At 41.9% G+C, this 18,286-nt stretch overlaps 1 protein-coding gene across 3 annotated transcripts; it reads right to left on the bottom strand.

The window, feature by feature from the left end:
- Nucleotides 1–146: 146 nt before the first annotated feature.
- Nucleotides 147–18,273, bottom strand: FBXO33 (F-box protein 33). Of its 3 annotated transcripts, none has more exons than XM_090141363.1 (5): nucleotides 18,169–18,273; nucleotides 17,207–17,703; nucleotides 11,299–11,409; nucleotides 5,961–6,646; nucleotides 147–2,139 (listed from the first exon to the last, which is right to left on the bottom strand). In XM_090141363.1, the coding sequence occupies exons 2-5, from the start codon at nucleotides 17,620–17,622 to the stop codon at nucleotides 1,868–1,870; spliced, it is 1,485 nt and encodes a 494-aa protein (XP_089997489.1). In that variant the 5' UTR covers nucleotides 17,623–17,703; nucleotides 18,169–18,273; the 3' UTR covers nucleotides 147–1,867. The 3 variants fall into 3 exon arrangements, with proteins under 3 accessions (XP_089997489.1, XP_031449709.2, XP_031449708.1); XM_031593849.2 differs by lacking the exon at nucleotides 18,169–18,273 and having other exon boundaries at nucleotides 147–403; nucleotides 1,833–2,139; nucleotides 17,207–17,637; XM_031593848.2 differs by lacking the exon at nucleotides 18,169–18,273 and having other exon boundaries at nucleotides 17,207–17,754.
- Nucleotides 18,274–18,286: the final 13 nt, after the last annotated feature.

Genomic DNA, 18,286 nt, shown 5'->3' on the forward strand with positions numbered 1-18,286 from the left:
TGAAAGAAACTTCTGTATGACATTTTAGACTCTTTCATTGACCTAAACACAACGGGAGCTACCAGTTATACACAGCTTATGAATGATTGTTGCATTTTAAGTCTAGAAATTCTCATGCTGATACAATAAAATATTTTATACAGTGATCAATTTTTAATGCTTTATTTATTGATTAAAAGAATATACATTTAACATAAACCATACAACATCAGTCATCAATTCAAACATTCAGCTGGTTTCCTTACATTTTCTGTCAGGAGTTTATTTTTTAATCTGATCACATTTATAAGATAAAATCTCACCACATCTGGCATATACACACACTGTGCCAGTGGATTCACTCTACTGATGTACATATAAAATCCGCATGGTATGTGCTCACTGGAGACAAAACAGCGCACACCTGTCAAAAGGTCATTTTAATATAAGATGGTAAAACCATTTGTAAAACACATATAAACTTTTTCCATAAATAGAATCATATCTGGACATCTGTTGCATAAATTGTGTTTTCCAAAGCTTACAATATAGCAGCCAGGTCTCAGCACTGCTGGGCACCCACGTTGGCCACTTACTTTATTATTGCAGACTGTCCTTTAAACATTAAATGCACAACATTCGTACCACTTAAAACTGGGGTCAGGTGGAAGTCTCACAGAGACCACGTCTGTACCGCGGTTGCCCTGAAACAGTTAAATCGGCTTTTAAAGCCTCTCAGATATAACAAGATTTTAAAACATACTTCATGGAATGTTCTTCATGCATCGTAGCAGCTCATACCTGTGATAGAACAAGCTTTGTATTTGTTTCCTTTCCTTCCTTTACATTCACTATTCACAGTGAAACAGGTGCATGTTTGTTAAGAGTTCTGAGGTTGCTGACTGAGCCACAGCACAGCTGTGTACCACAGGTCGAAATTCGACCTTATATATTACAATCTAGCAGTATCTGGCTGGCCAGAAGTTGGCCTGCCCCTGCCAGCATGTGGGCACTTCTTCGTTTTTAATCTATTCTTTGGCAGCTGACACAGGCGCTGACAGAGAAAATCCAGTGACTTAGTTGCTAGGGATTTCACGACTAATGTTTGTTTGCAGGTGTATACCTTTATACTGAAGCCTTTACTGTTATGCTTCTACCTCATCGGAGTGCACTTTCTTGTTTTTCTCTCTTAAACTTTGGCCCAAAGCTAACTTCTGAGGAACACGACAGAAGATGAGAGTAAACTAGGAGGAGTTTACACAAAGAACCTGAAACACCACGGAGCATGGAGTGAATCTGCAAGTACGGGTATCTGAAAAGCGAGTGTTTCGCAGCACTGCTTGACAGCCAAGGAGAACTGGGATTGGTAGCAGGGCATGCTTCAGAACCAGTATGTGAAATGAAGCAAGGCGAGAGTCTAACGACGAACAGCCCTGGATAGACCTCTCTTCCTTTTAAGCCTATTAAGTAGCATGCTACCAGATTAAGCAAACAATGACAGCATAGAAATCCACTGGGCTATGGATATGGATATCAAAAACAGCTGGCTCCTGAGCACAGAACTCCGATATAATAGCAAAAATAATTCAAAATGCAGTTACTTAATAAAAATAAAGTTAGCCGGCAACCTCAGACAGCCTTTGGCTGCATCTCTGTAAGGTTTGGTAGACAAGTCCATTAACCGTGAAAACCCTAAACACCGCCACTTTCAGCTTCTAAACCAATACCCGACTACGTTCTTTGATCAAGAAGTAGAATACACATATGTAATTCTATATAGCTAATACTGATTAAACACAGCACAAAAGGGGTTAATTCACGCTACTGAAAAAAAAAACATAATAGGACCCTACTTGCATATGTAACCACAGGAACTGTAAATAAGGAGCTAAATGCCTTCACTGAAGCTTTGCATCTCTCTGTAAAAATGACGAGTTGGCTCAGTGAAGACACTGAGCAGCTCTATGTCCATGACTGCGTGCCAAGGTCGACCCAATCCAAGAGATACTTGCTCAATGAGATTATGTACTGGATCCACATCCTGGTCGGCCAGCTCTCCTTGGTCAAAATCAATGCTTTCCTCTGTGACTTCCAGCACTTTCAGATCAGAGCCACGAAGACGAGCAATTGCAATGAGATTGTGAGCCCAAACTGTGTAACCTATGGGGGGAAAAAAAGTGTTTTGTAATTTTGCAGTAATGCATTTCTTATGGAAGTATTTAATGTCGGATCATCCTAAAATCTTTCCCAACTTACTTTGTCATCTTGTGTGTGGCAGAATTCCCCTCCCAGTTTCTGCTTTGGTTGCAAGTAGGAAAGTTCAATTTTACATTTAGAATAAGGAATATCAAAATAATTTCAGTTAGTTCAACAAAGTTTTTCTATATTGAATTGTTTCACTGTATCAACTTCTTTGGTACAAGTTAAATTGTAACTACAATATCAAACCTTCTATCACCTACTTATAAATAAATCACATCAAAGAAGCAACTAATCAATTAATTAAAGTGGATGTATAAAAGGACTATTTTAAAAGTGTGCTTTTGCAAGGAAAGAAAACTGAAGTTAGCTTTTATTGCCCTAGAGGTAGACTTGATGGAAAATAAACAGAACAGAAGCCTCTCCAGGAAGCAGGTCCCACCAGTGTAAAAAGAAAATAATCTACATATATCTTTCTATTCTACCTAAGATTAAACGTGATTATAAAGCTTCCCTCTCTTCCAATCACTGTGTATTAGCATCCCTCTTCCAAAACACTTACTTTGCAGTTATCTGCTAGTTTTCTGTATCTTGGCTAAGCTCTTCCTTGTCCACATGCAGGAACACAGAGTATTTGGGAATTTCCCTTTTTTGAAAGCTCTGCAAGTCAGCCCTTCCATTGCAAAAAAAAAAAAAAAAAGGCTCATTTCTGCCTTCATCATCATCATTCTCCCAGGTGCCTCCTGGGGAAATGCACACTTAGAGTCTAAGTAAAGCTGCCGTCTGTGCAGTATCAGAACTGGGAAAGCATGCTGCTGAAGGAATAACAACCAGCTGTGGTCTGGTCTTCAGCAAGGCAATCAGCATGTTCTGCATCATAAACTATCAAGACAGCTGATTAAAGAACGAGGAAAACTGTAGTAAGAGATTAAAGAAAGGAGAAATTTTCATGTATATATTTTTTCCCCAACTTTTTGTCTGTAACATCTCCTACAAACATTTTGCTCAAAGTACTTTTTGAACAAGAAACCCCACAAACATGTCTTTGGCTCATTTCTAGGACATCAACCATTTAGAATGTATGAACTCCTGCAATTCTCATCTGCTGAGACTTTACCTGCAGGCACAAGAGAATCAAAAGATAACGCTGTCATTGAGGCTGTATGACATCAAACCCAATGGAAAATTGCACTTCTGTGGCCTACGCTCCTCTCAGGCCTTGAAGGAGCTCACAACACCTTCGGTCATTTTGATGGTAAAGAAAGGTAATGGAAAAAAAAAAGCCATGAGAGAACAAGAATAAAAGGGGCAATAACCACGGTTGAGTCCCCTGTGCCACCCCTGGGGCTCGGGTACACGGTTTTTGCTGTAACTTTTCACTGCCAGATCTTTTTTTTCCAGTTAATCTTATTTTAAATTTTCTTTTCAAAAGTTTTGCCTCAAGTTTCTCAGGAACTTTCCAGCAGCAAAGAAGCCTCTGCTCAACTGAAGTATTTCAGAGGTAACAAAAAACAATCGTTTCCTCACAAGTATCAAACACAACATGAGCAGCACTGCAGTTTGCTCTTGCTGGTGCGCGTATCAGCTTTAGTTTTGCTCTGACACAGAATAACACTGAGGATTACACAGGTAATACAGCACATTTACAGCACAAAATATCTCAGAACTCCACATGAAGTATCTTTCTTTTAAATTAAGGATTTCAGGCCCTATGGATGGCCAGATCATACCACTGTCTATCCTACCATCCCCATCTCCACAGACAAAATACTTCTCACACCATTCATTCCTACATGCTGCCAGCAGCAGTTAATATCCTTGGCTTGGTTCTCCTTTGCTCCTAATGATGCCACCTTGGTGGGACAATGATATGACTTCACACAGATGTCAGAAAAGGCTCCTTCAGACACGTTCTCCCTCCCTCCTTTTGTCAGTGCCAAGTGGCAGCCAAAGCTAAGCATGGATCAAAGTCTTTTTCAGAGCAAACTAAAAGCAGAAGAGGGAAAATCTCTGAAAAATATTAGAAACTGAAGAATAACTGCTTCTCATCTAACGAAAAGAAACACATGCACTTACAAATTGAGCCAATCATGTCTCCTCAAACAAATATAGATTTTTTCTTTTTTTTAAGTTTTCTTTCCTAAAGGAAGCTTGATAGCATCACAAGAAATATAACAAGTAGCACAAGAAACCATTATTAGATAAATCTCAAAAAAAAAAAAAAAAAAACGAGTGTGAGAATAAGATGCTATACTGAAGCACCACAGCATTCTAGATCTTTCTTCCTAGCCATATTCTTCTCAGTGTCACCACTCAAGTAGAAAGACACTTATACTACAGTACCAGAGAAGTCCTACTCACAACTTGAAAAAGTAAAAATAAGAGTTAAGAAAATTAATAGTAACTTATAGTTACTAGCTTAGCTAACTTTGTCTACAAAGAGGAAAGAAAAGAAAGGGAAAAGAATCTGAATTCCAACATCAGCGTGTGGTTGATGTTTGGCCATTCTCTCTCCCAGGTATACAACAATCCCCACAGAAGATGCAGTAACAATCCTTTGATACAAAAACTGTAAAATGTGTTTGCCTTCCCAACACTCTGCACAGAGTAGTATATTGTGCACTGATAACAGGTGACACACTAGCTTATATTCAGGTATTTTATCATCTTTTTGAATTCAAATAATATATTAGGAGATCTTCCTGTTGTAGGAAGGTAAATGGATTTTATTTATTTATTCTAAAAGGCCCTGAAACTTCAATTTAGTGTAAGAGAAACTGCTAAAATCCACCTTTACTGAGTGGTACGGTCATTTGCCAATCTGCGTAACTATAAGGGGAGCATACAGCAGGACTTTCTGACTTCAGCTGAGATCTGAATGTACCACTTTTGCTGCTGAAGATGTCTCCTGTTTGTGCTGAGTAACTGGAGATTTATTCCTGCAAGCTGCCTGAGGAAATGGCCATTCATTCTTACGTAACAGAACAGAGTCATCCCTTAACTCCTTCATGCATCAGCAAGCTTGCTCTTCATAAGCCACTTCCAGCACAAACCAAAGCAACAACTCTGCACTGTTTCAGTTTCAGGTGCCTTAAAAATGCACCAATGATTCTAACTTCTAACAGAGCTGAATGTAAGCATGCGCTTCTTTTTGATTTACAATTACACAGAAAAAAGGTGAGATAAACCTAGTTATAGTATTACCAGTGAAATCAATGCACTCAGCAAGGTAACCTCTTCCACATTATATTTTTCTCCCCCCCTCTACAAGTAGAGAGTTCTCAAATTTTGCACACCACCTTCATCTGCTGCCAAAGTGTTACCAAGCTGGTAACAGACTTCCTTCCCCTCAGTCACGAGGCACTTAACCTGTGTTAGTTACACAAACAGGAAGTACAATCATCTAATCTTAACAGCCTATGAACTCATGGCACACACAGCAAGCCTCTGCAGCATTCACATCCAAATACCCAGCCACATGGAGGAAACCTACATTGTGCCTCCTGGAACGCTCAGATCGTAGTGCTCGATTCTGTGAGCAGTCACAAAATCCTACGTGATCTCTCGTCCAAATTTAGTAAGCTACAAGTATATTTAAGACAAGTAAACAAACAAATTTCCTGTTTTCAAACATGAAAATACCAGTATAAAGTACAACAGCTTGTATAGTGACCACACAGCAGACTCTTGAACATGACTCTTACTGAAGCTCATTAGTTAGAAAAGCTGAAATGTTCTAAGTATTTCAGTCACGTACCGTGTTCACACAACGTATTACCTACCATGAACAGCTAGGAGAGAGAGCCTCGTGCACCTCCAGGCTAATAGGACAAGTGGATCTTCGTTCCTGTTGTCACTAAGATCTGGGAAGCCAGACATATCTATCACATCATTCATTAGTATAAAATGAGTGAGGAACTTATCATACTGCCTGGATATGAGGTCAACAACAGCTCCAGAAACACAAGTGATGTAGCTGTCAAAGTGAATCCTCTCTAGGGGAATACTGGGCTTAAGAATCCTTAACATATCATCGCTCTTTACATCAAAAGCCATTATATAGACCCGAAGATTAGTGCTGTTGCGTGTCAGTGCCTTCCAATTCTCATCTTCTGGCATACTGTCCAATGACTTGTGCATTATGGAAACGCTGTGGACCAGGAGAGACAGTCGATGCAAAGGCACATGGTTGCTATCAGCCAGGACTCTTGCCATTTCAGCCGTAAAATCACAGAAATCCAAAGCAAGCGAACGCAGATTCACAAAGCGCTCCAATTCAACTGCAGTAATGAGAGTGGTGTTACCAGGGATGTGGTTGTCCAATAAGCTCAGATGTTCCATGGTGTTGGCTATGGGGTTTGATAAGGACGACAGTGATGTGGGAGTTACTATTTGCAGCATAAACCCACAGGACAGCCATTTCAATTGCCTGCTGTTGCCTAGTATCTCTTCAAACAGCTGTTGAATTCTGCAAGTAAACAGAACAGATAATGATGCTGTTAAAAATGGTTTAGTGTTACCAATTGCATATCAGTCTTTTTTTTTTTTTCTCCATTAAAGAATTGTTCCTCTTTTTATTTATAGCCTTATCCTAAAGGTGCTACCATCAGTTTATTGGCAATTACAAAGGTTAGAACACAACATGCTGCCGACATCCTGCAGCACTTCAACCTTCACTGCATTTCAAATGTTTGAACTGTAAACTATCCTGACAAAAAAAAACCAACACACTTCATCTTTCAGTTGCAGTGCTGCACTATGAATCTTCATTTCATACTTCTCAGCACGTATCCTAGCACATGCTAGCACCTTCCCACAAACGCATTAAGGTTATGCAAATAAGAAAACTTGTAATGTTTTTAAAAGCAATAATTGTGTTTTTAAAAACAGCTTCTCATATTTGTTAGCCAGCCTCTCTAGAACTGCAAATTAAAATGGACAAAAAGTCATTTTCATTGAAAAGTTGGAGAAACTTAGCTTTTATGCATGTTAGAATAATCTGAAGCCTATTGCTTGATTTTCCCCATTGAAGGGTAAAGAACAAACACGTGATAGTCTTGAAATAATTCTGGATATATAGATGACTGGATTTTTGAGTGTCAACAGCTTGACACATTACAGGAGTAACTTGGACCTGGTGGCATTTGGATCCCAGATCACCAGTGGGAGGCAATTCCAGCACCAGAGTCCTCATGTGATGTATAGCACTGTATGATTATTACACACTTCCTCTTACGCATCCCACCTGTCCTATCCGATGAGGTTATTTTAAATGCAAGAATGTTCTTTAAGTTAGATATTTAATCCAAAAAGGTATTTTAAGGTAAGATTTGAATACCAAATACTACAGTCCTACTCTACCAACTTCCTCAAAAGAAATAGTTTTCCAGTCCTCATGCCACAGCTGTTAGGGATCCAAATGATCTCCCTCTGCCCAAACAATGTGTTCAGTAAGCATATACACACTAGGGTGCAAATATAGATGAGTCTAATCTCAAATCTCGGTCAGCTCTAAGGCAAAATCAACGTTCAGGGGAAGCAACTGAACTAGGCTATGACAGGTGTGAGACTTGATGAAATAAGGTAAATCCCTCCAGTAGGAACCTAGCAGGAATCTTTGTGCCTCCAATCAAGCAATGTTTTCCACAGAACTCTTTTTCCTTTATTGTTGAATAACACATAGAAACATTCACATCTATGCTCAAAACAATGCTACCAAGTTATTATTCTTATCCCCATACCTATAATCAAGATAATGTCCAGGCAAATCTAAAGGCTCCATATCCTGACTGACAGCAGAAAAACACAAACACCATAAAAAGAGGGAAGAGAACAAGGGAAACACAGAGTCATGCTTCTCAGAGACTTTCCCCTTTCTAAAAGCTTTCAGCTCTCACCTCCTGAGCCAGAGGTGGCTTCCTGTCTGCAGTAACCCTCAGGGGCCTCACTTCCAGCACTGTGCCTAGATTCCTCTTTGAGCCAACCCTTCGCAACTTTAACAACCAACCACAAAGAACTCTGCAATGCTATCCCCCTTTTTTTCTTGCTTTCACTTGATCTGTCACCTTTGATGTCACATAGTCCTCGTGTTTAAGAAAATTAACAGACCAATCCTAATTCATCCTCCTCCCTATCTGTATATGCTTTCCTCCCCACTGCCATCACAGCACCTAGGAAAGACATTTGCAGCAATGGTAGCCTTTGCTCCGTAACAGTCCAAGCAATACTTGTGCTTGTAACAATTTACAGAACAATTCACAAGATGACAAATCAATTTTGACGTGCTCTGTCAAATACTACTATCCATACCTCACTGCACTGAAGTTTTGTTTAAGTTGTGCTTCTGACAAGATTTAAGCATCCAGGCTTACCAGAGTACTGCTCTAGTACTCACAGAACTGGAAAGTGATACTGCTTTAATGCTATGTAACTTTGTATTTAAGTATTTATACACATATTTAAATTCATGCTGATGTATTACTCATCCATATGTCCTAAGAGAACTTTCCAGACCTTTTCCTCTAGTTCTTTGCCAATTTAATAATAATAAAAAAGATACAGCACTGCAATATATATTTAGCAATGACTGCTTTCTGCTTGCTTTAAATGCCTGCTTTATACGAGGACAGACAGAAGGAACAATAAAAACTGCAGGCTCTTAGTTTGATATCAAATACATCTTTCCATCACCCTAATTCCTCCCCTGTAAATTCTTACACATATCCTATTTTTCATAAGCAGACTGCATCTAATTGGAGTTTGCAAAAACAGTTTGAATTGTGTCTAATTTCACAAACATATTAAGTGAATTCTTGGAAATTAACACCTACTTTACAACCATACTTGAACTGCATACTACCTTGCATGAAATTCATCCTAGTATGCACATGACTGTCTTAAAGCTTGTTTATAAAACGTAAGTGTAAGCATGGTTTCAAACACAAACACAAAATATAATCAAAGCCCAGCATATGCAAGAAAGCAATTTAGAACAGTGATGTCTCAACAAGCATACTTAGTTTTGCTCCCAGTGAAGAGCAGTGAAGGGGATGTTCCCCATCAACCTACAACTGCCAGTACAGAAAAGCACTAGTGGCCCTGGACAGGAAGTAAACCTATTAGCAAGATCTATATGGAACCTATTTGCTTAAAAACTGTATCAGTCAACATGTTCTGTTTAATACAAGTTCTTTTGGAAACAAAACTATCTGAAACATATGGAACAACCACAGAAAGCAGATTTCAGAAAGCAAATATTTTAAACTGTCTTTGTTTTGCTCTGCTCAAGACAAATGCATTCTTTACAATGAGCTTTCACATAGTGATGAACTGAGCTCTAAAGAGAATTTTAGAAAGTATCCAGGGACACACAGACAAACCCATTTATTGTATGTGCTGACCGTTGCAAGAGGAAGATTTTGGAAATGTAACCCAAGGCCTCCTCTTCCCCAGAGCAACCATTAGTCTTTAATGGGGAACGGCCTAATGGCTCTGTGCCAGCTGAGATTCCACCCAACGTCTGTTACATTCAGTTCAATGCTATGGACTTTAGGAAGTGTCATGTTTTCTTCTCTGTTTGAACTGTAGGAAGTTCCCAAAAGAGACAGTAATATTTACCACTATGCAAATTCCAAAATCCTCAGCCATCATTAACACTGTCTCCATAGGTTGCTCAAAATCTTTCAGTGTTAGCTATTTGCATCCATGTTTTGTAACTTAACTGATGCAAGCATCCAAACGCATGCAAAAGGCAAGGCTACAAAGACAAAGATTTACTTTCTGAAGTACATGTTTTTAGTGCTGATGATCCACTGCCAACTTTCATCTAATTCAGAAAAGAACTAGCAGGTTCCAAACACACTGCTTTAGTTAATAAAACAAAAAAGAGGTAGCATTTGTTTCCGCATTCCAAAACGTGCAAAGGTCAGTATCTATTTGAAAGACTAATTTCAGTTTAGATAATAAATTAATTTTGAATTGTTTATGGCTATGAAGTATGCATAGCAAGTTTTGTTATTTGTTCGAAGAAATATTTAACTGTATGCTCAGCTGAGTAAACACCTGCTTACATGGCTCTCTTTAAGCCTCAGGACAATGAGGCTTCATTACGTATTTGTTTTCACAAAAGATAAGAAAAAAAGGGCTTTTTACCTGCAGACAGTAGATATGCTGAACAGGAGCTTAAACTACTCTGACTTCTGCATTCTAAGCATAACAGGGTAAGAAAAATGCACATCTTTATGTGCTCTGATGTGCAGTTTAAGTCAGGACCAAGCATTCAGTTTGGTAGTTGCACTCTCATACATACACTGATCTGACAATATATCCATACTAGTTCTAAAACCACTTAAAATAAACAGTAAAGATCTTGAATAGCTCTACTTATTCTCAAGCTACCCAGACGATGTTTACACTGACACAAATTAAAATGATGGTATTCAAGTTTTATCTATATGGAAAGTTTTAGCAGAACTAATAAACTATTTATACTTAGCATAAGTTCTCTGGGATAATTGATTCCAGATGTCAGCAGCTTTTAAATTTGTCCTTCACCATTTCCAAAGAGCACAAACCAGGTATTTTGATTATATGCATTCAAAGACTGTTTAGCAGTATAATTATGGCAAGTTAAAATTCACCTCTGAGACTAAACAAGCACACTGTGAGCTAAGATCTTACAGGAATCCTACAAATACCTAACCTAGTTTTGAGACACAACTTAAAATAAGTTCTTGGTGCTTACGTCCTCTCTTAAGTTCAATGAGAATTGAGGACATGCAGCTAGTAAATACATCAGATGACCTCCATGTGTATTTTTTTTCCATGAATAGCAATAGTAAATGTACTGGTAAAAGATTCCTGTCCCTCCTCTAGTTTTAATAGGAAGTTGTTTCTAGAGCACAATATAAAAATGAAAGAAAGGATTCCCACCTAAAAGAAGACCACAAAGCCAGAGTATTTCTTTCAAATACTAGAAATAAAACAAAAAATTCAATTTAAGAATTTTGATTCTCACCTAATAAAAAAAAAACTTGAAGCTTTCTCAGTTACCTACTTCAGACATGAAAAACTGTTAAGTATTGTTTTAACATATTTGACAGTTTACAAAATATAACTTACTGCTTAATCTTTTTGCCATCGGGGTCAACCTTGCCGAGGTATGTATTTGATATACTTCCATGTTGCTGCAGAATGCTTATATCCCCAAAGAGACTTAACTTCTGGAGGTTCCTGCAATGACAAAATGCGTACAAAACAAAAACACTGTAAGGAAACACTGAATAAGACAAAACCAGGCAGTAAGAATACATTATTATACGGAATGTGTAAACTCTTCTGGGAAGCATTCTACTGTCCTGCAGTACAGGCAGGTTTGGAGCTAAACAGAGTGAGACCAACGCATTAAGGGGAGGAGGGATGTACAAACTGGTGATTCTAGCTGTAAAGCAAACGTCAGCTTCCAGTGACCACAAAGGCCACCACCATAAAGCCAACTTCCCACAGTACTTTCTCGTTCTCTTTAATTCTTGGAATGTGGGCACATAATGTCACAGGTGAAAACATCAACTATCTATTCCTTTTCAAATGTAATGCTGTTTTCAAAGCACAAACAGAATACAACCGTGAGAAGCCTCTCCTGAACACTCCTGTATTGCAGCCAGGTTACGAACGGGGGGGCCCAAATATGCAGCAGCTGAGGCAGCACAAGCTTCTGAAGGAAGCTGAGCAAAAGATCCCAACGATCCCAGTCACTGTTTGATTTCTGTTACACCGAAGTAGTGGAAGCTGTTCTGACATCAGTCAACAGAAAAGGATTATTTGTCCATTGTGACACAATTTAAATTTTCAGAAGTAATACCTAAAAAGTGAAAGACCACCCTCTAGTTTTATGCTGGACTTGTCTTAGTGTGTTAGACAGACAGACAGGCAGATTCCCATCCCTACTACAGTTCACTCCTGTGACTTGCATCTTTCCTACGCCTTGAAAAAGATCAAGCAGAAGTTATGAAAATGATAGCGGTTTCAGAGCAGCTGTTTGCAGCATGTCTTTTCAGGGTGTTGCTGTTGCATTTTTCTAACTGACAAAGGATCGTTTTGTTTGGTTTTAAGTTTATTTATACACACAGTAAGTTAGATTTACTTCCAAACATTCAAGGAATAGTTTGCACTTGGAAATGAACACAGAATGGCCACAGAATCACAAATGGCCACAAGAGTAAAATTCATCTTTAACAGCAGATGCCAATTAACTGGCAGCTGACAATTCAGAAAGCCACAGAAATCCTTACTCCTGCTGGCTTACTAGTCATATACTAATACTGCCGATCAGCTTTTAGGAAAACACAATACAGTCACGAAACTCAATGCCTAGGGAAGCTCTGGTGCCAGTTAACTACCTCCACAGGATAAGCAGAAGGTGACAAGGAGTCAAGGTTTTAGCTTTTTAAGTCTGAACCTAATAGGTATCCACTGCAAATAATTATGGACCTGTTTAAAGTTTCTGCATTAAATAACCATAGATCTGCTTGCTGAAATCTAGCCACTGTCACACCTTTTACTTTTCTTCTATGGGTGACTGAATGACTTTAAAAGCTCCATAAGCTTCATATCAAGTCAAATATCGAAGTAAAGCACCTAGATTTTACAGCCATTTCAGAAATTAAAACACATTAAATTATTAGAAATTCAGGACTACTGTAATGATGGTATTTAAACATAACTGAGCCCTGGCCACTTGATTAATATTCTACAAATCTAAGTCAATCTTGATCATACTGAAGAGTAAGTATGGCAGGGCAATCTTAAGACTGCAGCAACACCACTGAGAGTATTCTGTGCTCTTCTGTCTTCCACAGATTTTGAAGAAAGCCTGGTACAGCAGGAAAGTCAGCAGAAACATCCACAAGGTGTGAGAGGCAGACTTCACAGCCAATATTCTAATTATACAATCATAATCTTCTGATCTCAGTGACTTAATTCTGAGACTTAAGACAAAATGCAATCTTCTGAACAATTCTGATTCACTTGCATATCCACATCACACACAGGTCTTGTTCAGTGCTACTCAGACCCTAGTGAATACTACTGCAGTGTTAATTTCAGAGCCTATCAGCAACAAAACTTACAAAACACCATTTACAAGTACCTCACACAGTTTACCCGCGTTTATTTCACTGCCATTCTACTATGCACTGTAGAGACACAGTTAAAGCTTTCCACCTTAAAATTTAAGCAATGAAAACATCCAACTACTCTTCCACTCACAGCACAGTTACAACCATCAAAAATGTGATCACAGTTCCATTCAGTATTAGATTTCTGTCACCACTGTAGAACAACATAATCTCCGTGGCATCTGGCTCACCTCTCACCCCTACTCCATTGGATTAGTAAAGCCACTGCTATTTAAATAAAATAATTTAGGAGTTAACTGTCCTCTTGATGAAGGTCAAAATAGCATCTTAATACTATGTATACTACAAATCACACAGCTTGGAAAGAACATTCTCTTTTGAATTTAGTATTTGTTTATCACATAATAACTATTTATATTCCACTAGCTTAGAAAGTATACTAAAAGTAATACGCTTCTTGCTATGCTCTATCTTCAGTTTTGTTGTGTCTTTTTGAACATCCATCCTCAATTCTGCAACGCAAAAAAAAAAAAATCCCAATAGACTTGCTTACATTCAGCAGGAACAAAGTGTTAAGGCACACACTGTCCTACTAGATTCATGCATTTTTTGGTTGTTTGGGGTTTATTTTGTTGTTGCCAGCTGCTCGCTACAGTTAACAGAAGAGAGTTCTTAGAAAGCCTCAAATACAGACACAGTCTGCTCCTTGAATGATTCACAAATGTTTGGCAACTCCAAAGCAGATACCTTCACTGAGACACCTTAGTTTACTATAATCTGCATTTTTGTTTCACAGCAAAGATCAAACAATGTCTGCTTGTTAGCTCTGGTCCATACCAGAAAGATTTGCACAGAGCATCGCCCTCCTTCCTGCCTCCGAGAACTTATGTTTTCAAAGAGCACCATGTGATGGTGCAGATGGTGAAGATCCCTGAAGAACCTCTAGGAAACAACTCGCTCCTCTTGATACTGTTGCATGATGCCACCCCCTACATTTTATTTTTAATTACAAAATAGAATATCATCTGTTTAAATACAGCACTTCCAGTTCGCTTCATTTGCTGTTGAAAACTGGAAAAGTTACAAATCACTACAGACATCACTTCAGTACTTACTTTTTTTTAAGAAATTACAGAATTTCAGAGCTCCTCCTCTTGGTTTCAGTGCCAAGAAAGTGGTATTTTGGAGTAATGTGCTCTCACTCGCAGAATGAGAGCTGTGTTGACCTGAGCTCTGCTTCAAACACCAGACAGACCTTGAACGTACCTCTGTGGATGCTGAACACCAGCAACAATATTTATCAGAATGCTATCAGGGGTTTCTAGTTACACATCTGCAACCTCCTTAACTCTATCAGAATTACCAAAGATTGCTCCAAAATACTTTTTCAGAGACTTAACAGAAAATATTTTATTTGCATAAAAGCACACCATCATTCTCCTGTACCCAAGAGGACATCCAGAAGTCACATTACTTTTAGTCCTTCTGTTAGTCTTTTCTTACGTCCTGCAGTATTATAAATCCAAGGAATTCCATTTAAAGAATTTTTTTTTTCCTGAAAGGAGGAAGTTGTTGCTGTATTGTTTAACAGCAGATTTAAATCCTACAACAAGATTACATAGTTAAGAAACAGCATACCATTTTACTAAAGTGGATTTCTCCCTCTCTAACTCTTAAGTGTAAGATGGAAGTCCTTTGGATTTCTCTGCCAAAAAGCTATCAAGAGGGCTGACAGGAGCTATGAAAGAATCATCCTGTTTCAAACCCTGTTCCAAAAGGAATGCATTTGCTGCGATTTAGTTGCTGGAGAAGTTAAAAACATTGCTGTTTCCTTTATTTTGGAAATTGCAATAGCTATCATGTGTACAAGAACATTCTGCAAGCACAACAAGAAATTATTAATCACCCTTGTGCTACAGATGAGAAAACAGAAGCAGAGAAACAAAGCGACTGACTGCGGTCCTTCTACCAATAAAATGAAGCACTGAGCAGGTGACAATGGTTCCAGTTTAGAGGTAAGCTAAGAAGCAGAACCAAGCAGCAACTCAGCTCACATTAATGTTCCTTTCCATCTCATTTCTATCTTAAAGCTTCACTTAAAAAATCTAAAACACGACAATGTTCTACATGCCAAGGAACTGGTTGTAGATAGCTACTTTTCAAGAACCAAAAAAAGTATCAAAATAAAACCCAAACCTTGCTTATGAGGGAAAAAAAGCTCATTCTAGAAGTAATTCTGAATGTACATCTGTTTCACGTAAATCCCCCTCGCATGTTTCAGTTGCTCACTGAAAAAAAGTCTGCTATGATAACTACGTACTATACATTCCCAGGTGGTACATTTTTCATTCCAAAGTCAAACAACAGCAGGCAAGTGATTTGGGGACATCAAGAACATACAGAGACACTAAATGTTATCAAAGATAGTAACTTTTCATCTGTACCTACCACAGAAACTACACTTATCTACCAGAGAACAGCCACTGAAGAAACAACTGCTACTACCAAGTGTTTTGATGCATTCTTCAGCCACACTGTACACACAAAAATGTGTAAAAAGGACTTCAGAAGGCAGTGTTATTGCACAAGCTGGAGATAACACCACAAAATCTCTCTCTTCCAAAAGTGAAGCATACCGAAACCATACTCATAATGCATTTCACTTTTTTTCCCCAATGAAACTCTCACGCAATATCTCCTGCAGCTTCTAACGGTCCGCTTAGAACGCTGAAGTCCACCTAGCAGTATTTGTAACAGATCTGACAGCCATCAACTGATGTCATGTATGATATCAGTTGAATTTCCCCAAGATTCAACAGCAAAGTGAAAGCTTCTCCTGAAAGGCAAGAAGAAACCGATTAGGGCAGCTAAACCTGCAGGCTGAGGATTCACAGGGCAAGAAACAAATCAAGATGAAGATGAGCTGTGACCCACAGGCAGTGTCCAAAAGCACACTTGCGCCTCCAACCACCGCAGTTCCTCCAGGAAGTACCTGCAGGCATCACAGGGCCTAGGAACCGAAAGCGAGACCTCGCACGCTGTGCTTGTGTTCCTCTAACGCCAACCAGGAGCTGAAGCTCTGCTTTCACCACACAAACCAGAGGAGAAGTGAAGGCCTCACGCTGCTTCTTAACTGTTTCAGGGTCAGGGCTGGCGGCTGTACCACGATGCAGCTGTCATTGGTTTTCCAACAACTATCTACAGAAATGCCCTAAAATATTTAGCGGTGGTCGCTTTGCCCCCAGCAGGTGATGCACACTGCCATACACACAGGTAGGAAAGCACACAGCTACTTACTATCCTGCAGCCCACACGGCTTCCCAGCACGCCGTGACTTCGCTGCACAGTCTGGTTTTCTGAATGGAGGCCATGCATTATGACCTCTGAGTTTTTAAAAGATACTGTGTGGGAATGTTAGCAAGGTAAGCAAAGAGAAAGCAGGCGTTTTCATTTTAGAAGTCCTACCTGAGGAAATTAAGACTCAGAGCTGCCAAAGTCAGGGTGAATAAGCGTGATCCGAGCGCATTTTAAGCCCAGAGCATGGGAAAAGGAACCCACTGCTCAAGCGGATCGAGGAACCGCCTGAAGCACGCTCACAATAAGCAATCAGAAAGACCTTCTCCTCCTCCTGCTCAGGCCAGGCCTCATTCCCGGCACACAGGGGAGCTCCTCGCCGGGGCCGGCGGCCTTCTTGGCGGCTTTTGTGAGGGAGAAACGAAGTCTCGCTCCAGCGCTCCGACGCCAACTCCCCCATCAGCTCCCACCCTCACGCAGCCCGGAGGAGCCCCGCCGCCCGCCCACTCCGCGCCCCGAGGAGGCCGAGGCGCCCCTGCGGCCTTTGTGTTCCCGGTCGCCGCCTCCCCTGCCCTGCCCTGCCCTCCCGGCCCCGTTACCTGTTGTTGCGGACGCTGCTGAGCACGCACAGCACCAGCTCCAGGTAGGTCCTCAGCAGCTCGAGCCATCGCGGGCACAGCGGCGCCGCCTCCCCGTCGCCCGCCGCCACCGCCGCGCCCTCGCCCGCCGCCGCCCCACCGCTCGGGTAGTTGTCGGCGGCGAACTGGACGCGCAGCTCTCGCACGAACCAGCCGCACTTGCGCATGAGGAACTCGAGGCGCGGGCGCTCGGCCGGCGAGACGCGGAGGCTGAGGCGGAGGCGCGGCCAGAGGGCCGGGTAGAACAGGCACTCCCGCCAGTGCGAGCAGGCGGCCGAGGCCCGCAGCCGGTCGGGGCCCGCCAGGAAGGAGAAGATGTGCACCACCAGCTCGCTGGGCAGGGAGCCGGCGCCCACCGCCTCCCCGCACACCGACATTCCCGGCGCCGGCCCGAGCCCCGCTGCTGCTGCGGAGGCCACGGGCGGCGGCGGCGGCGGCCCCGGCCTCGCCTGCGGCTCCTGCGACAAAAACAACAACATCAATGACAAGGCGAGGGGGCGGGCGCCGGCCGGGACGCGGCCGCCGCCGGGACGCACCACCCGCGCCGCCGCCGGGGGGAGGAGCGGGCCGTACCACCGCCCCGAGCCGCGCGGGTGTTGCGGAGAGAGGCGGGCCGCGTCCCCGCCCGCGCGGCGCCGCCCGGGCCCCACCACGTCGCTCGCGAGGGCGGGGGAGCTCAGGCGCCGCGCCGCGGGCGTGCGGGGAAGGCGGGGGGCGGCGCGGCGGAGGGAGGGCGGGCGCCCCGCGGCGGGAATGGAACGCGCCGCCGTTCGAATGGCGGGCGGGTCCGGCCCCGCGGCTTCCGCGGGTGGGGGGGGAGGGGGTTAACCCTTCCGTGCCCGGCGGCCTCAGCCCTGAGGCGCTGCGTGGCTCGGCAGCCGCGAAACCCCCCGGTATTCCCCGGTGCGCGTGGGGAAACACACCGCGTTTCCTCGAACCCGTCCGAGCGGCCCCGTCGGACTTCCCCGGGCAAGCGAGGCCGGGACAGCCGGACCTCCCGGCCCGGAAGGTGCCGTGGAGGGGCAGTCCCGCTCCCACGCG

Source organism: Phasianus colchicus, chromosome 5 (genome assembly GCF_987193195.1).
Source record: "Phasianus colchicus chromosome 5, bPhaCol1.hap1.1, whole genome shotgun sequence".
NCBI lineage: Eukaryota > Metazoa > Chordata > Aves > Galliformes > Phasianidae > Phasianus > Phasianus colchicus.

Excerpts from the sequence above, each read along its gene's own strand:
- FBXO33 (XM_031593848.2), bottom strand. The coding sequence starts at position 17,724 with ATGTTGTTGTTTTTGTCGCAGGAGCCGCAGGCGAGGCCGGGGCCGCCG. Across the intron at positions 6,647-11,298 it reads GATGGCAAAAAGATTAAGCA|AATTCAACAGCTGTTTGAAG; the intron begins GTAAGTTATATT and ends GTTTACTTGCAG. Across the intron at positions 2,140-5,960 it reads CTCTCTCCTAGCTGTTCATG|GTTACACAGTTTGGGCTCAC; the intron begins GTAGGTAATACG and ends TTCCCCCCATAG.